We start from the raw sequence: 17,146 nt of genomic DNA on the forward strand, positions 1-17,146 counted from the left end.
TCAGGAGTGCTGCAAGAGCACCAGGCAGGCTCTCTCAGCAGCTGGTCAGAGCCAGCAGCACTGGGGGGCTGTGGGTGGGAAACACCCAGACTTGGCATTTTTTAAAAAGAATTTATTTATTTATTTATTTATTTATTTATTTATTTATTTGAGAGAGAGAAAACACAGAAGCAGGGGAGTGGCAGGCAGAAGCAGAAGCAGACTTGCCACTGAGCATGGAGCCCAGTGCAAGACTCAATCCCAGGACCCTGAGATCATGACCTGAGCCAAATGCAGATGCATATCACACTGAGCCACCAGAAGCCCCCAAACCTGGAATTTTTTAGCCCATGCTTCCTCCTGGGTACTTTTTCCATTCCCATCTAATAAACACAAATATCTCATTCCCATTTTTTGCATGAAACAACAGGTATTTTTTTTCATATTCTAGGCATAAATAACAAAGGCATAGAATACTGAGTAAGCTCCCTCTTCCTGGGAGACATGGATATGTTCCCTCAACTCAAGATACCCCATCACTGAGCACCATCGGAGCACCATCAGCTGCCTCCGATCAGCTCCCATCTGCCAGCCTGTCAGACTCTGTCTCCATCTTCTCAGACTTATTTCTGTGCTCCTCGTGGGGAGGCCTGATTCCATCCACAGGGTGTATGCAAAACCAGAAACCAGCCTGACAGCTCATAGGACCACAGGGCTGCTGAGAGTAAGTGCACTGGACCAGCAGCTTCTGAGTGGCACCCAGGAGGCAAGCTCTGCACTCACTTCGATGTGACCTAAAATTAGGTTTTCCGGACAGACACCCTCATTTGCCTTGGGATGCAGTACCACTGACAGCTGAGCTTGGAGCCCTGATTCCCTACGTCAGATAGATACCCTGTGGTTCTGCTGATTACCAGCCAGGCAGCCAGGCCTGGGCCTTTCATCGTGAAAGCACTCCTTGCCTTGCTGATGACAGCTCTGCCTCTGAGCAGATGTGGAGGGACAAAGCCCCCCTCTCTGGTGAGCCTCAGAGCTCAGAGGCAGGCTGCCCATCCCTGCCAAACATGTGTACTTCCTCCACTGCTATAGGAACCTGAAACCCCCTAGACACACACACACACACACACACACACACACACACACACCTGCTGTGCCTCCCCTCTGGCTTCCTGGTTGCTGGCTTTCCCTTCTATCTCATCTGTTGCCACTCTCCTTTCCTCCTCCTCACCCCATCCACTCCAGCACAGCCATCCTGGACTACAGATGTGCACTTTCTTAGAGCCACGGTATTCTTTCCTTTTTCCTAGGGTGGCTCTCCTTCTTTTACTGGTTAGGTCTTACCTGTCCTTCAAAAATTCAGCCTTGCTATCACCTCCTCCAGGAAGCCTTTCTGATTCCTTCAGACTGAGTTAACAAACCCTTCTCTATTCTTCCACCTGTTCTAGCACTTAGCACACAATTTGCAAGTATCTTTCTATAGCCTAGTATCCCCACTAAGCTGCAGGCTCTGAAGACATGAACAGGCCTCACATCCCAGGGTTCCCAGTCCTTAGACCAGTGCTTGGTGTGCTGCATATGTTCATTCACCAGGTGCTGAATGGGTGGGTGGATGGATGGATGGTTGGACGGATGGATAGATGCATGCATGTTCCAGCCATTGACCTAATAGGCCTGCTTGGTGAGTGCCAGGATACTGGTCATGGAGTATGTGTATCTCAGCCTCATGTCAGGACTGCCTCAGCCTGACATGGTCAGCTCCTAACCTAAGTTGGATTTGAATATGGCAATGTCCAAGCCCATTGCCCAGAGCCCTTGGGATTTTCAGGATGCCAAAAAGACACAGGATTCCTGCCTTCTCAGAAGAGAAGAAAATCACCAAGTGCTCTGTACTCCCTCGCTGCCCCCATTACATGCCCCTTCTCCTTCCTGCTACTGAAGACTCTCACCCCAGTGCATCTACTCCTGAGACTAAGGTACTAGAAGTCTCCAGACACCCTGAACCTGCCTGTCACTGGGTAGCTAAAAGGTAGAGACAAGCAATTTCCAAAGAACAGGGAGGGGAGAAAGTGGGAATATTTCTGGCAGAAGGTAGGCCCAGCCCTTGCTCTGCCTAACTTTCCTCTCTCCCAGCCTCCTGAAGCTTCTGCAGTCATACCTCCCCACTCCGCCCTGAGTCCTGCTCACATTCTCACCTCCCACCTCCAGTAGGTGCTGCTGAGTTAATGGCCTGCACCATGTCCGTGGTGAGGGCATCCAGTAGGCTGGTGATAAATTCCATCTTCTTCCCTTCTGGACAGCCTGAAGGATAAAGTGAGATTTGAAGGCAGCTGCCAGGTAAGTAATCAAGTAAACAGCTTCCTCAACTGCCACCATTTCCCAAACCTCTCCAAATCCCTCTTGTCCAGCCAAGTCCATTCTGGGAACGGTTTACTGCTCAGATGGGTCTCATAAACCTCTGCAGTTCCTCTCTACCCAAGGCCCACAAGGGACCATCAGAACAAACAGAAAATAATACTTTCACTTTTCTTCCATTCCATAAATTTTTGCTGAGTAGCAACTGAGGCATTGTGTCAAAGATTAGAGTTTTGGTATACAGGGTCCTTATCCTCCCAACATCAGAGCCTAAGGGGAACTCAAGCTAGTTCTGGGAGAGTCTGACTGGGCGGTCATGCTAAAGTGTGAGCAACACTACTCTCCCAGGAAGCAGCAGGTACAGAGGGGGCACAAGGGACAGAGTCAACCCCCAGGGGTCAAAGTTGACTCAAGTAGCCCTACCAGTGTATCTGTCCCAGAACCATCTCCTATTTTCACTTCTCTTCTCATCCAGCTTAGATTATGATAAAGCATCCCTTTGTTTCTCGCTTGCTCCTTTGCACTGTTCCGGCAAAACTCCAAGTCCTTGCTCTGTCCCCTCAGAGCACCTGTTACAGCTATTTATACAGGCTTGTATTCATTTATTCGTATATCCTCTGCTGTGAAAGTCCCATGTAATTCTGATCACTTGGTCGTACCCAGTGCCTGGCACATAGCTAGGATCTCTGTTCATAGTTGATGAGGGGATGGCCAGAAGGAGGGACTCAGGCTTTGATGACACCAATCTTATGACAGGGTGGTTTTTACAACCCTCACCGGGAAGCCCCTGGACTTTCAGGAGCCTCTGTTTTCAGCTCTTACTGTGGAGTCCTGATGGGGAGTGGGAAAGTGGCCCAGCTCCTCTCAGCTCTGATCCAAGGTTGTGCTTGCTAAAGACTACAGTGTTCCAAGCCACCAATATTTAGTAACCTTATTATAACTCACTGGCAGAGAATGCTATAAATAAGAGAAACCCATCACAGCAGCTGGTTGGAGGGTCTGGGGCCCCTGCCTGTGTGTCTTGCATCACATCCCAGTGAGAGTCCTGTGCCACTGGGATGATTGCAAAAACACTGTGCAGGGCTGGCCATGGATGCTGCCCACGTCCCTCGGGACAACCCCTCCCTGAAGCCATCCTCTCAGCCTGGGGGGAAAAGAGTCCACAGCCCCCAGAACACTGTCCCAATCACCCCAGGATAGATAAAGAATTGCAGGATTGCAAGGACAGGATTTTAACCTAATGACTACATTTCAAAGATAAAAGCTATGAGTGAGGAGGAGAAACAATGTGCTCAAGGGCACAGGAGTAATTAGGGACAAATCCCAGGCTAGATGCAGATCCCAGGGTTCCTGTGATGCCCCACCAGCACCCCCACCTCCCCACCCCACCACCTTCCTCCATCCTACAGAAGGGGAAGCAGAGCCAGAGCAGAAGAGGGAGCTGCTTCTGCACAATAGGAGATAGGAGGTAGAAGAGCAGAAAGAGGTGAGAGCACCAGCAAGGGGCAGCCTTGTCTCCCACCTGGCAGCTCCCTGTCCTTGAAGGGATCATCCACTTCCACGCTCTTGGCCCTGGCATCGCTCTCGCAACTGGGCATCACGTAGCTGGGAAGAGAGACACGGGGCGGGGTGTGGGGGGGTGGTAGTGAGGAGGAGCCAGGAACTGAGCCCTCCGGAGCCACTGCTAGCAGCCCAGGGCTAGCAGCAAAATACATCCTGCGCTGTCCAGCAGCTGCCAGGCCATCCCAGTAGCAGTCTTCCACTGAGACATGTTCAGGCATGTCATTGTCATCACTGAAGCAGTGATGTCACCTGAAGTCTACACTCTGGATCTTTGGGATCCATAGAACCTAGTGACTCAGGCAGGGCGATAACCTCCTAGCCAAGGAACTGAAGTTCAGCGGGGTTACCTACTTTTCCAAGGTCATCCAGCTAGAAAGGGACGGAATTGTGACCAGAACCCAAGACCCAGGTCTTTCCACCAGAACCTTATCTGCCCATGAGCAGACATGTTCTCATGCCTTGATTTCTACCAGGCCAGGCTAGCAGGGCAATGTGAGGCTAGCCTAACAGGAAGCTGCTTCTCCTACCGCAAGGTCCATCTCAGGGACTGGACAGGCTCCGGGGGGCAGGGGGCGGGGCCGGGAGGGCTTACCGTGTGGAGGTCCCGGGCAGTGGGCGCCCCGTGTCCACCAGCACACACCAGCAGTAGCCAGTGGACTGGTGGCACTGCACTGGCTTGTAGAGCCCCCCAGGGGCACACTCGGGGATGACGATGCCCTCCCGCGGATTTTGCCTGGCCTCTTCCAGGGCACTCTGCCTCTCCTGGTCACACGAATGGACTTTCTCTGCAAGAGAGGATGCAGCCTGTGGTGACCCTCACTCTCGCGGCTCATCATTTCTGCTTTCTGAGCAAAGACCCAACCTGGCTCCAAGGAACTGGTGGCTGGTGAATCATCACGCAGAGCAGGGGCTCCCACCCCAGCCCACGGTGGTGGTGGGTGGTGGCGGGGTGGCAGGGGGTGCGGCTGGAGGCCCAGAACCTCCCTGTCGCCGCTCCACGGCCAGGGTTCATTAGCGTTCTCACGCGGTAGGTTCCACTACCCCAGCGAGCCGGCCAGGGGCGGACTGCAGGGCTGCTCCTTATCTGAACAGCAGTTTGCCCCGGGGGTGGAATTTCCTGACTGTTTTCAGAGTGGTTCCTGCTGATGCGCTGTCTTCTGGCGAAGGTGCAGCAGCCTGACCCCTGAGACCTGACAAGCTGACGTGGAATGCCTGTGTGCGTGGACACTCTCCCAAGCCCAGACACAGCAGGACAGAGCCACGGCCACCAGCCTCGGGGCGGCGATGCTCAGTGCCCAAGAGGAGCGGAAACACGGCCCAACCCCACTCCTTCCCGGGCAAAGGGCCGGGCAAAGTAGGCTTGACAGGGCCCGGCCTATGACCCAAGGCTGCTCTCTCCAGTCGGGGAGACAAACGCCCACAGGAAGTGTCTACACTCAGCTCAGCAGCCTCAGGCGACATGTGAACACGTCTCAACAGCCAGACGTGGTTTCCCTGAGCCAGGCTGAGCCTACGTGTGGTACCCCATGCCAGGCCTGGCCAGCTCGAGGGCCTCAGCCCCACACGGCCCCTGGCCCCAAAATTCCACCCAACAGCCCACCTGCCTGACTTCCCTTTCATGGTGTGGTGTGGTGTGGTGGTTGAATCCTCTTTTGTCCTTGCATTATTAAAAAGAAATCTCATTGGGTTACTTTTCCAGGTATGAAGGAAATTGTGAAGCACCCATAATCCCACCAAAGTTAAACACCACCTTCCTTAAACTTTTCTTTTGCACAACAACATGAAAATACATATGCACACACCTACTTGGTTTTTTGTTGTTGTTTTTGGTTTTGCTTCTTCTTCTTTTTTTTTTTTTTTTACAATAAAAGGGATCACAGCATAAACCTGCACTATTACTTTCTTTGGTCTCCGTTACTTTATCATATCTTTATTTCTTTCACGAACATGATTCCACAACTTTCCTCTTAAAGAGAACTGGAACAGTCTTGGGCATCCCATGAAATGTTAGGTGCGTTATAAAAATACCATTCATAGAGCCAGGAAGTTTATATCAGCAACCTGGAGGCTCATGCTGCTCCCTGAATAGCACAAATGGTCAAAATAACAGCAACTTAGCTCTAAAGGAGCCAAAGCTCTGAAATAATAGCTCCATTAATGATCCAAAAATGAGCAGTACAGATGCTTCAACCAAGCAGGTATACACAGAGATGCAGAGCAGCCCAACGTTGTCTTGGGGAAAAGTCACACAATGGGGGAAAGATTCTTTGTCTCACTCCAAAGAAAAATGTTGAAAAGCAATAGCCCAGTGATTCTCCTTGTGGGGGAAGGGAATGTTTCCTTAGGGGCATAAAAATATCTCAGGGTCAGGAGGCAAGTATGCAGAGCACAGTCACTATGAAAATATAATTTTGAATTTGGAAAACGAATGAAAAAAAAAAAAACCTACTGTTTTTATAATGTAAACCCAGCAAAACTAAACAGAATCTCCTTGGCTAAAGGAACAGGAGTTTACAACAGTTGACAGATCTGAGACTAGGGATTCTAACCCTGATCAGAACCACCACTGGAGCAGCCTCTAGAGGCAGCTTAAGTAAGAAACAGAAACTGATCTGTTGATCGGAGACATAAAGCTGGCTTGAAGGCCTAGGATTTTGACTTGGGCCCCTTCCAGGGATTATGCAAGAGTTTTTCAATAGCTCCCCCAATCCCAATTTGGTTACCTTATTTCCCGACCTCATGTTTCACGCCCTGAGAAAAGCGACAGAGGAGCAAAACCAAAGGAAAACAGTTTTCTACTGGCACCATGTTCGTGTAACAACCTCTGACAGAGGCTTTAAATTAAGACCCTCTGGGCCAACATTCTAAAGCCATAAATCAGGCTGAAAGCAAGAGGCAGAGAGAGTGGGGGGGAAACTCCCCCCAGGGGCAGGAAGAAAGATAACCTGACTTCACACCACTGAGGATCCCGACACTGCAGAAATGTGGAGAGAAGCCATCTAGGAAGAGGCGGCAACCCGTGGTGTGGGGGCCGTGGGCAGACCCCTAAAAGTCCGTGAAGGCTGCCCTGAAACATTTACAGCCAGCTTCCATGGAGGATGCGCAGAGCTCTATGGAGAATAAAAACCACTCAAGTGATAAAGCTGGCTAATTTGGAAAAATGGGGGCTGGTGTGGAATCAGAGAGAAGGCTAAGAGTAGGGTTTATTGCTTGTTTGCCTGTGTGCTTACTACTTTGTGACAGGCCCTGAAAATTCCAGATGCCCTACTAAGAGATAGGAGACCATTAATAATATCACTAACCATTTGTGAAGAGTACCCAGAGAACTTCCCTTCCAATGAGAGAAGATCTCCCTTAAAACCATCTTTTATACTAATAATAGTCAAAGCAAGTATTCACTGAGTAATATGTGCCAGGTGATTGACAAAGGCTTTGCCTGCCTGATCTCTTCGTCCATCTGAGCTGGGCACTATTAGTACGCCCACTTTGTAGACCGAGAAGCTGAGCTTTGGAGGGATTCATGATTTTCCCAAGTGCACTCAGCCGGAGAGAAGAGCTGGGACTGAAGTTAAGGGCTGCTGATGTCGAGTCTGGTCTGGCTAAATTTTAGACAGAGGTTACTGCCTCTAATCATTTGCTCTGGGAGAAAAATACATTTATTTGTAGTGTGAAGTTCTTCAGATCAGATGCTGTGCAGACCACCCAAATCTGCTGCATCTGAAACCAAGTGTGTAAAATCACGTACTCGTCCATCAACACAGCAACAAACTATTTTTCTCAGCCTAAATACTCCACACATCTTGTGACCAAGTATTTCTCCCTCTTTGCTTTAGAACTGAAAACATAAAGCCAAATTTGTCACTTACCGGCCATTAGAGAACACAGAATGAATACTAATAGCTCACATCTATTTCAGGGCTTATCGTGCGCCAAGCTTGGTACCAGGCACTTGACTTATATTAACTCACTTCAAACTCATCACAAGCTTCGAGATTGGTGCTATAATTACCCTCTCTGAGCAGAGAAGGACCCAGGAACACAGGCTGGCGACACAGCTTTCTCAACGTCATACAACTAGGAAGTCACAGAAAGTGGGTTCCCGGCCCGGCAGTCTCCTGGGTTATGCTCCCCACCCCTCTTCAATACCCTTTCTCACAGCCATATGCTAATCTGATTTTTCTTCTCATCCCAATTTTTTCTTTTACTTGGTGTGCTAAATGGTTAGAAAACGACTTCAGTGAATTACACCTCCTGGTATCCATGCTCTTATGCAGACCCCTCCACATGGATGCTGACCTGCTTTGACCATGGAAAGGGCAGGGGTGACAGTGCACTTCCAGGCCTAGGGGTGACAGTGCCCTTCAGGGGCCTTGAAGTTCCACCTTTCATCTTCTTAGAGGCTTCCCTAAGACCAGCACATAAGGAAGCCAGGCCAGCTCACTGGAAGATGAAAGGCACATGGAAGAAAACAGGAGTTGCTCTGTCCGCAGCCAGTGCCAACTGCCAGATGTGTGACCTTGGCCATTTTGGCCACTCCTGCCCCATGGACCCTCCAGCTGGATGAGTCCAGGAATGAGCTCAGATAGAGCCAGTCAAGGAAATACCCAGAAAATCCACAAAAACATTAGAAAGGATAAATTATTTTTGTTGTCAGCCATTAAGTTTTGGCAAGGTTTGTTACATAGCAATACAGTGCAAAAACACCTAGACTTGTCAATTCCATCTTTATCAATTTACCCCTTATATTGAGGATTTCTGTAGCCCTCTCATTCCCTTTAGTCATTCAATCAAACAATCAATAATAGATCAATCAATCTGTTATTCCTTCAGTGCTTCTCCAGAGATCATGCTAATACAAATCAATACATACCAAGAGGCATAGACTCGTTCTATATCTGAGGACCCAGAAGCCAGCCCCATCCTCAGGGCCATTGTTGCCTTCTACCCTACTAGGTCACCTCCCAAATGAACCTTGAAATTCACAACTATCAGTTTTCCCCACATACCAAGAAGTCACCTTGCGATAATGCAAGACAAGGGGTCTACTTCAAGGGTCTCTTCCTGAGCCCTTGGTTCAGAGAGGGAGCTTCCCAGAAGGAGATGCCTATCACTTTAGAACATTCAGTCTCTGCTTAAGAAAGTTCAGGAAAGGATGACAACATCCGAAGTTCTGGTCTGATGGCGCTAAGAAGGGTCAGGCTCATCTGCAAATACTTGAAAGGCATAAGCAGCAGCAGAGAGGAGCAGTTGGGGCTGTCCAGGGGGCATGCAAATACATGACCACATATTCCCACACTCTTGCACCCCACCTTCACGATCCAATCCCAGATGGTACCAAGGAGAGACAGGAGCCAGGTCATTCCTCACCCAGCAACTGTGCTTCAGTTTCACTTACAAACCTCTGACTGCCTGAGAGAAGAAATACAATAGAACAGTATCCCATGGAAGAAATGAGGACACAGTCTGGCCCTTGCCACCAAAAAACACACAGCCTTCTCTGCCCCCACCTGCTCTAGCACTAGAGCAAAGCAGACCTGAAGTGGGGCTGGAGGGCCAAGAGGGGGACAGGAGAGGGAGAGACCAGGCTGAACCAGACAAACCCTAAACCCTATCTGGAGGCCCAGGGCACGGGTTCTCCTGTGTCCTGCCAAGACAGGATAAGCATGGAGAACAGCTCTGTCTGCTATGACTAGCCCCTGCCTCTGTGCTTCTCAATTACTCGTGGCAATTAGGAGCTAAGGAGAGCGTGGACAACCTAAATCCTCAGCTAATCCCCAATTCTGATTTTAGCCCAGAGTGTATCCTTTTGTTGTGGGAACTTTTTCTTCTTTATCATTTTTTTTCTTTTTTTTCTTCTTTACTTTTTTCTTTTTTAAACAAAATTGGCCAACAAACATAAACATTAGAAGATTCGAGTTTCAGGTTCTTGGGCTGGTCTTCCTTTCTGGTTGCTGCCTTCCAGAAGAGGAGCTGCTAAAAGAAGGAGCAGAAAGAAAAGCTGAGACACTGGGTAACCCGAATCAGCAGGTATCCGTGAGACAGGCCCATTGTGAACACTTTGGAGAAAGAGCGGGGGAGCCTCATGGTGATGGAGACAGTGGGGGAGAAGCAATAGTCGAGGCAGGTCAGTAGCAATCAAGGTTCTTCAAAGTAACAGAACCAATAAAAGACCTATATCTACATCTACATCTATACCCAGATGTCTAGATTTGTCTATATCTATACTTAGTGTGTGTGTATATATATCTGTGTGTGTGTGTGTGTGTGTGTGTGAGAGAGAGAGAGAGAGAGAGAGATTTATTTTAAAGAGTTGGTTCACATGATCATGGGGGCTGGTGAGTATGAAATTTGCAGGGCAGGCCAGTAGGCTAGAAATTCAAGTAGGAGTGATAGTGCAATCTTAAGTACAAAATCAATAGGTCAGGCCAGCAGGCTGGAAACTCAGGCAGGATTTTTATGTTTCAGCCTGGAAGCAGAATTCTTTCTTCAGGAAATCTCAGTTTTTGCTTTTAAGGCCTTCAACTGATTGGATGACACCCACCCATGTTGTGGAGGGTCATCTGCTTTACTTAAAGTCAATTGACTGCAAATATTATCTCATCCAAAAAATACCTTTGTAGCAACATCTAGACTAGTGTAGAAACTAGTCTACTGGTATGGAAAAACTGGGCACTGTAGCCTCGACAAGTTCACACACAAAATGAACCATCACAAGGTCTACGTGAAAAATGAGAGAAAGAAAAAAAACCCCAGTCTTCCAGAAAATCATACACAGAAGAACTGAGAAGAGTCACAGGCCATAGAAACTTGCCTTGGGAAGGTGCCTTGATGAATGATGTGATATTCCTAGAGAAAGAACCGGAAGCTCTCCTCCCAGTGGAGGCACGGTTGGTAAATAAGGGTAGCTGCTCAGTCCATCCTGACCAAGAGCTGCTTTTCTGAGAGACAAGGAAATGGGAAGCTGACAGAAGAGAGAACAGCAGACTGAGAGAGGAGGGTGCTCCTGGAGACCTCACACAGGATCCTGAGTGATTCATTTGAGATCAGGGCTCATAGGATGCAGAGGTCAGGGGACTTTGTGGACACAATTTCTCATACTGATTGGTACTAGGCATGTGCTGGCATCATGTCAGCCTCTGGAGAGGCCACAAAAGTTCTGTAAGACAGAGTAAGAAGAAAGAATTCGCTCTGAGGTCTTAACCCATCCTCACTTCAGGCCTTCCTGCATCCCTGAAGCTTTCCCTGAGGACCCCAAACTACAGTGAGGTCTCCCTCTATGGAGTCTAGGACTGAGGATCTGTCTCCTCAAGGAGGCTTGGCCATTGGGGCTGCAACTCGTCTGGACTTTAAGTTCCCAAGAGTGAGGACTCTATGGCACCCCCACTCCCACCCCTGGCCCCCAGCTCCTTATTCACAGCAGAACCATGGAGTCTCTATTTAAAGGATACAGAAAGAGTATTTAGTCCAAGAATCTTCTGTTGCTTGAATCCCTGCTATGCCATCTCTAGCCGCAGAATTCTGTTCTAGCCTGACATTTCAGACACAGGCCACCCACCGCTGAGTAAATGCCCAACGGTGGGGCTAAGACCACAGGAGCTGAGAAAAGAATATCTATCCCCTTGACTCATCCTGGAAAATGCTACATGCCACCCTCAGACTATCAAGCCCTGGATTTTCTTCAGGGGGAAAAAATTCAGTCAAAGGTGACCTGCCTGGAAAGCGAGAGGAGCTTATTTATGTTTTACTGTGAAAGGAATCATCCCACCAGGCCAAGAACATTAAGGAAAACACTGGCATTGTATCGCCCACAATTACCCTGAAACCCCTTCCAATACCACACACCCACCTAGCCTCTTATCAAAAATGAATGAAATGCTGAACGATAACCCAAAATAAACTGTGTGTTAAAAACAACCTTCCCTAAGTCACAACTGGAAATTCCAGAGGCAGAAGAACTCCCGTGGCCCAGGCCCCTGGGGTCCCTGAGTCAGCGGCTGGGGTGGGAGTCACAGGCACCAGGCTGGAGCCGGGGAATCTGGCAGCAGAGACAGAGGGGACCACAAACACAGGAGGGGGATGGGTAGGTCCAGGTCTGAAGGCACTGATTTTCCCGGTTTTGAAGGGTCCAAGATGCGGTCTCCAGGGCACGACATGCTTCGGGAGCCCATAATCTTCAGGAATGATTTATGGAACATCGCCAAGCAGGCCCTTTTTGTTGACTTAGCCACATAGAGGTTTAGCACCTATGATTTCAAGCCAACTACGTGAAGAGGTTATTTTTCTTACTTGTGGACTTTGCACTTTTTCACAGGAGGGGCCAAGTGGCCCCTGGAGGACCATTTTTCCAAGCACCATGTGTTGGGCTGGCTCTGCCTTTCCACTGCGGGCCTTCCATCACACCCAGCACCGAGCTGTCACTGGACCATCGCAGATTGCCGAGTCTGAGTCATCGAAGGACTTTGAGAACCCCCTAGAGAGGATGGGAATGCACCATCGCTTAGGGCTCCCCCTTCAGATCAGAGGACAGACAAGGGGCCTAAAAAAGGCAAGGCCCAGAGGAGAGGCCCTGCCAGGTCAGAAAAGAAGTGGCCTCACTGACAAACAGAATGGAGTCAACCCCTGAGACTGCACCCAGGTGTGTAGCAGGTAGAGGTGAGGGTGAGGAGAATAGAAACAGAAGATGTGCCATTTAAAACAGTCACCTCTTCCACTGGAATGGGTTTTCCCATCTCTTTAATCTAAAAGCCCTTTCCCCTAGCTAGTGGGCTATTTCAGTGAGGTGAAAATGATACCTTCACCCAATCTTAACCTACAGAGGGACTTTGGACTACTTCTCTGGAGGAGGTTAACCCTTCTGATGGGAAATGCTCTTCACCTCTGGTCCAGAAGAGGTAAGGATGGGATCGATGCTCAGTGGGATGGCTATTCCCAAATGCCAGAGGGAACTCAGTACAGTCAGAGGAATAGGAGTACAGTTGGTGCAGGGACACCTGGGCTTCCTTGGCAAAGCTGAACGCAAGAGTAAGGGCCTAGCACTCCCCCTCTTGCACGCTCCATCCCAGGGCCTGGCACAGGGAAGGCTCTGTCATTGTTTCATGGAAGTCAACAACAGCTAGGGTAGAGGTGGTACAGCATGGTGGCCAAGAGCATGAGCCTTAGGATCAGATGGATCAGCCTCTACCATGTGTTGGCTCTGTGAGCTTGGCAGTTTCCTTCAACAACATAAGTTCCCAGTTTCTTACCTATAAAAGCAGGGTAATGACAGCACACATTCCACAGAGTCACTAGGGTATTAAATGAAGAAGTAGATGTGAAGCATTTAACCTGGCCCCAGAGCCAGTTGTTGAAGGGTCTAAGGTCTTAGCCAGTCTAAGGTAGCAATGTTCCCAGCAAATGTGGAGTGAACCTGGGCTTCCTGATCCCCATGAATAACCAATCTCTCCAGTTGGACCGCAGGGATGAGTAGGGGGCGCAGTCTGCTCCAAGTGAAGGCAATAAAGGGGCACACTGCCTGTAGGCAAACTAAAAAAATAATAATGTAACTAAGAATCAGTCTACTTTTTTATGATCGCCATGCCATCAACTCAAAACAATAGCTGCGATAGAACACTTCTCTGCACTGGAGTGGACTGCACCACTGCTGCTTCCCTTTGGCACACCATGGCCCAACAGCCAGCTCCTGCTTTAGACATTCCTTGTATTTCTTCCTCTTAGCACCAGGTAGAGGCCTTGACCTGGACAAGGCCCTTAACTAGCCTGGGCTCTTTTTTGTCATTTAAAATGAAACAGTGGTACTCAAGGACACCCTCTCAAAGCCCACAGTCTTACAATTAAGCAGCATCAGATGCACTTTTCTGCAGCTCAGGGCCCTGATCCAAAGTCTGCCTCCTACGTCCTAGTCGAAGCCAAGCACCAGAAAGGGGTGAAGTGAGGAGCAAGGCTGTTGGGGCTTCCAGGTTCTCCCTTGTACCTCTCAACCCCTGCAGAGTCATACTGTGACTCAGAGCCCCATTTCCAGAACAGAAGCCACCATGCCCATCCCCGATCCCTGGTGCAGGCTGAGGGCACCTACTCACAGGGCTGTTTGCAGTAGGCTCCGTAAGTAAATAGGGCGCTTTGCTGGGACAAAATGTCGTGGGTGAGGACATGTAAAGGGAAATTACAAACCAACCAGCCTGTCTAAGTAATTCTCTCTGTGAAACCTAAAATGGCCACGCATGGTTCGCCATTGTTGGAAGCAAGGACCTCTACCCTCCTACACAGAAGAAACTGAGAAGTGGAGGAAAACAAGATATAAATTCTACAGAAGACAGTTCTTAAGGACAGATGATCCCAATATAGCATATAGGCACTTTTTTTTTTAACTTTTCCCCAAAGCGTCACTGACTCACATCCCCACAAATTTTAAAACGCCCCATCTCTGCTGCCTTAAGTGAGCTCAGATGACCCTTCCACCAAAAAGAACGTGAAATGCTTCCCAGTGGTTTTGCAATGAGAAGTACTGAGAAGTGGCAAGCTGTCTTCTTTCTAGTTTTGCTCAGTAACTTCATTGACCTTGATCTGACAAGCTCTGTTCTTTAAGATCAAGAGCTGGCAAATAAAAATTCAGGCAAGAAGGAAGGAGGGGGCACATGCCGGGGCAGGGGTGGGAGCAGAGAATGGACAAGACGGTTTTAAATTTGTCAAATAACGTATCATAACTTCACTCTTCATTCCCCAAAACACTAACGCGTGAGTGTGTTTATAAGACAGATACCCTGCCTTCTTGCAAAGCCATTTTATAAATAAACACAGAATGAGGATCCTCAGACAAAGCACAGATCATAGTTTACTTCTAGCAAATTGGAAGGAGCCAATTACAGTACCCTAGCAGACCTTTAGTAATTTCAGATTTTTAGTAGCAGAGGTCAAAAGAAAAGGCTAGGGTACATGGTTTTGCAATCAACACCAAAAAGCATACAAACTCACCTACCGAAAAAACCTTTGCTGTTCAAGCAAGGCCCAGAGGCCAATCGTATTCTCACTTCAGCTTGTCCCACCACCATACCCCTATGGTCAAAGCAGATACAGTGGGGTGAAGGAGCAAGATAACTGGGGAAGCAAATTTTAAAACAAGGGGCTGGGCTCTCTGGGGCCTCCAAATGTGTTTATGGCTCCTGTCTGCAAAGGGAAAACTTGAGAAAGGCCATGTTGCTATGGAGAGAGGCAGAGGGATGACCAGCCTTCCCTGTCTTCGGCTCCATTCTACTGGCCGTGACTGACCAAGACACCTGCAGAAGATAGATGGGCAGACATCCAGAAGGCCAGTTATAGAAATAAACATCAAGGGTTTGTTTTTATACAGATATTTTAAATGCTCACTAGCCCAGACCCGTCCTCGGCTGTTAACGTTAGCGGATTACTCATTCTTCCTTCCAATCACGTCATGTGCAAGGTTCCAGGTGGCTGTGGGGGATTTGCTTACAACGGCTACTGCTGGTTTCCCTGAGAGCTGTTTATTTTTCCAGGCCTCAGGTCATTACATCAGCCCGCGGTTTTTGGGCAGGCCAAGAGCGCCGGTTTGGGGGCTGGGGGATCCGGCTGGGAGGCACAGTTGCCTCAGTGACCCCACATCCCAGTCATAGCAGCTGTCCTGATAGGAGTTTCCCTGGTGAGGAAGGAGCAGTCCAAAATGCCACCAAGGGCCTGCAACAGGCCGGGAGGAGCACGGCTCTGATGCCGGCAGGTAAGAGCAGGGGTGCTGCCAACAGCTCACCTGCCACGTGGATGGTGAGTTAGGCAAATGCTCCCGTGTGTGAGGAGATGGGCTGTTTTTGCAGCAAAACTTAAAGGATATGCATTTCCACCTGTATCCCTGCAGACAACTCTGTCTCTGGGAAACAGCCTCCACAAGCTGCTGCGTTCAGTGATGCCCGGAAGGAAGGAAGCTCTGGCGGGCAAAGAGGCAAGGGAGGAAAAGCAAGTCCTTTTGGATTTCACCCTCAGGGCTGGGTTCTAGTGCCTTCTCGAAATCCCAGATCAGATCATGAAAGAAGTTAACATAGGATAGGCGGCAGGAAAAGAAAGAAAGAGACAGGGAAGGAAGAAGAGAAGTCAAATGACCCCACCAGTGGCTTCAAGAGTTAGCCAGCCATGTGGGGGCAGAGGGAAAGGGCCTATGTGCCTTGAGAGTGTCAGTGTGCTGCCCCAAGAGAAGAGTTGGGGCTCACACAACCATATTTCCTCAGAGTATTTTCCCAGACAAGAAAACACAGAATTCTGCTATACAGAGAAAAAAAGGGGGGGGGGGTGGAGAGAGACTTTTATAAATCACAGCTGTAGGAGAGTGTCTGCACGTAGTAAAATTAGAAGCAGTGGGACATGGAATATGGGACGGAGAATGAGACAAAACCTAGTTTTCGCCATTTCTTTAATCTCTTTGCTTTCTTCTATAAAATGTAGATGATTAAAAAGATTTTTAAACTCTGGCTATATTAAGAAATGCCTTGGTAGCTAGCCTCTGATACCAAAAACTCAGTGAGATTTCATGTTTGGTTCTAAAAGCAGAACAGAGTCTCTGGCCAACACTTCTGTCTATGTGAGGAGATGGCTGCTGTCAAGTTCTAGGGTGTTGGCTGGCTAGGTACGTGGTCTTCCTGAATGCAAGAGAAGTCCCTGGTGCAACAGAGACAAGAATCAGAGACAGGAGTTCAAAGAGGCAAACCCATCAATGCTGAGGCTGCCAAGTACTCAAAAGGCAACACTGACCACAGTGAACACAAGACAAAGCCTTCAAAACAAGGATCGACACCTCCAGGAGGAGAGGAGACAGGATAAGTCTGCAGGCATATGTGTCATGTTATTGCAAAGCTTCAGCTGCCCAGTGGAACCTTTCCAACATCAATAGTCCCCAGGCCAGAAAACAAACCTGGCGTCACAGGGTCTGAGTGTGAAAGAAGGATGTTTGGGGTGTAGAAGGAACTGGGATAGCCTTCTCCCTCTGAGAGGGAGTGGGAAAGCTCTCACCTAGACTGGCTTCTGCAACCCACTTCACCCTCCCCACAGGTGGGGGCTGAAGCTCACCTAGCCCCGAACCTCTGGCAAACTGTAATGGGAAACTGCCTCAGGGGCTTGACCCAGAGGTTCTGGTCCATACCAGAGCCGGCTGCCTAGACATTAATTACCATTAAAGTATTCTCTGATTTCTCATCAAACTGAATGAAATAACCTGAAGAATGGCTGTTGGCACAATATATATAAGATATCCCATCAA

General features: G+C 48.9%; 1 protein-coding gene across 4 annotated transcripts in view; it reads right to left on the minus strand.

Annotated features, from left to right (window-relative positions):
• Window positions 1–17,146, minus strand: part of SMOC1 (SPARC related modular calcium binding 1) — a 155,080-nt gene that overhangs the window by 15,320 nt on the left and 122,614 nt on the right. For all 4 annotated transcript variants that reach the window (XM_055304054.1, XM_055304055.1, XM_055304057.1 and 1 more), the window contains exons 8-10: window positions 4,487–4,679; window positions 3,854–3,936; window positions 2,172–2,277 (exon numbers count right to left, since the gene is read on the minus strand). In XM_055304054.1, the coding sequence (XP_055160029.1) occupies window positions 2,172–2,277; window positions 3,854–3,936; window positions 4,487–4,679 (382 nt within the window). The remainder of the gene's footprint in view (window positions 1–2,171; window positions 2,278–3,853; window positions 3,937–4,486; window positions 4,680–17,146) is intronic.

This window comes from Nyctereutes procyonoides, unplaced genomic scaffold, assembly GCF_905146905.1.
Source record: "Nyctereutes procyonoides isolate TBG_1078 unplaced genomic scaffold, NYPRO_anot_genome, whole genome shotgun sequence".
In the NCBI taxonomy this organism is placed as follows: Eukaryota; Metazoa; Chordata; class Mammalia; order Carnivora; family Canidae; genus Nyctereutes; species Nyctereutes procyonoides.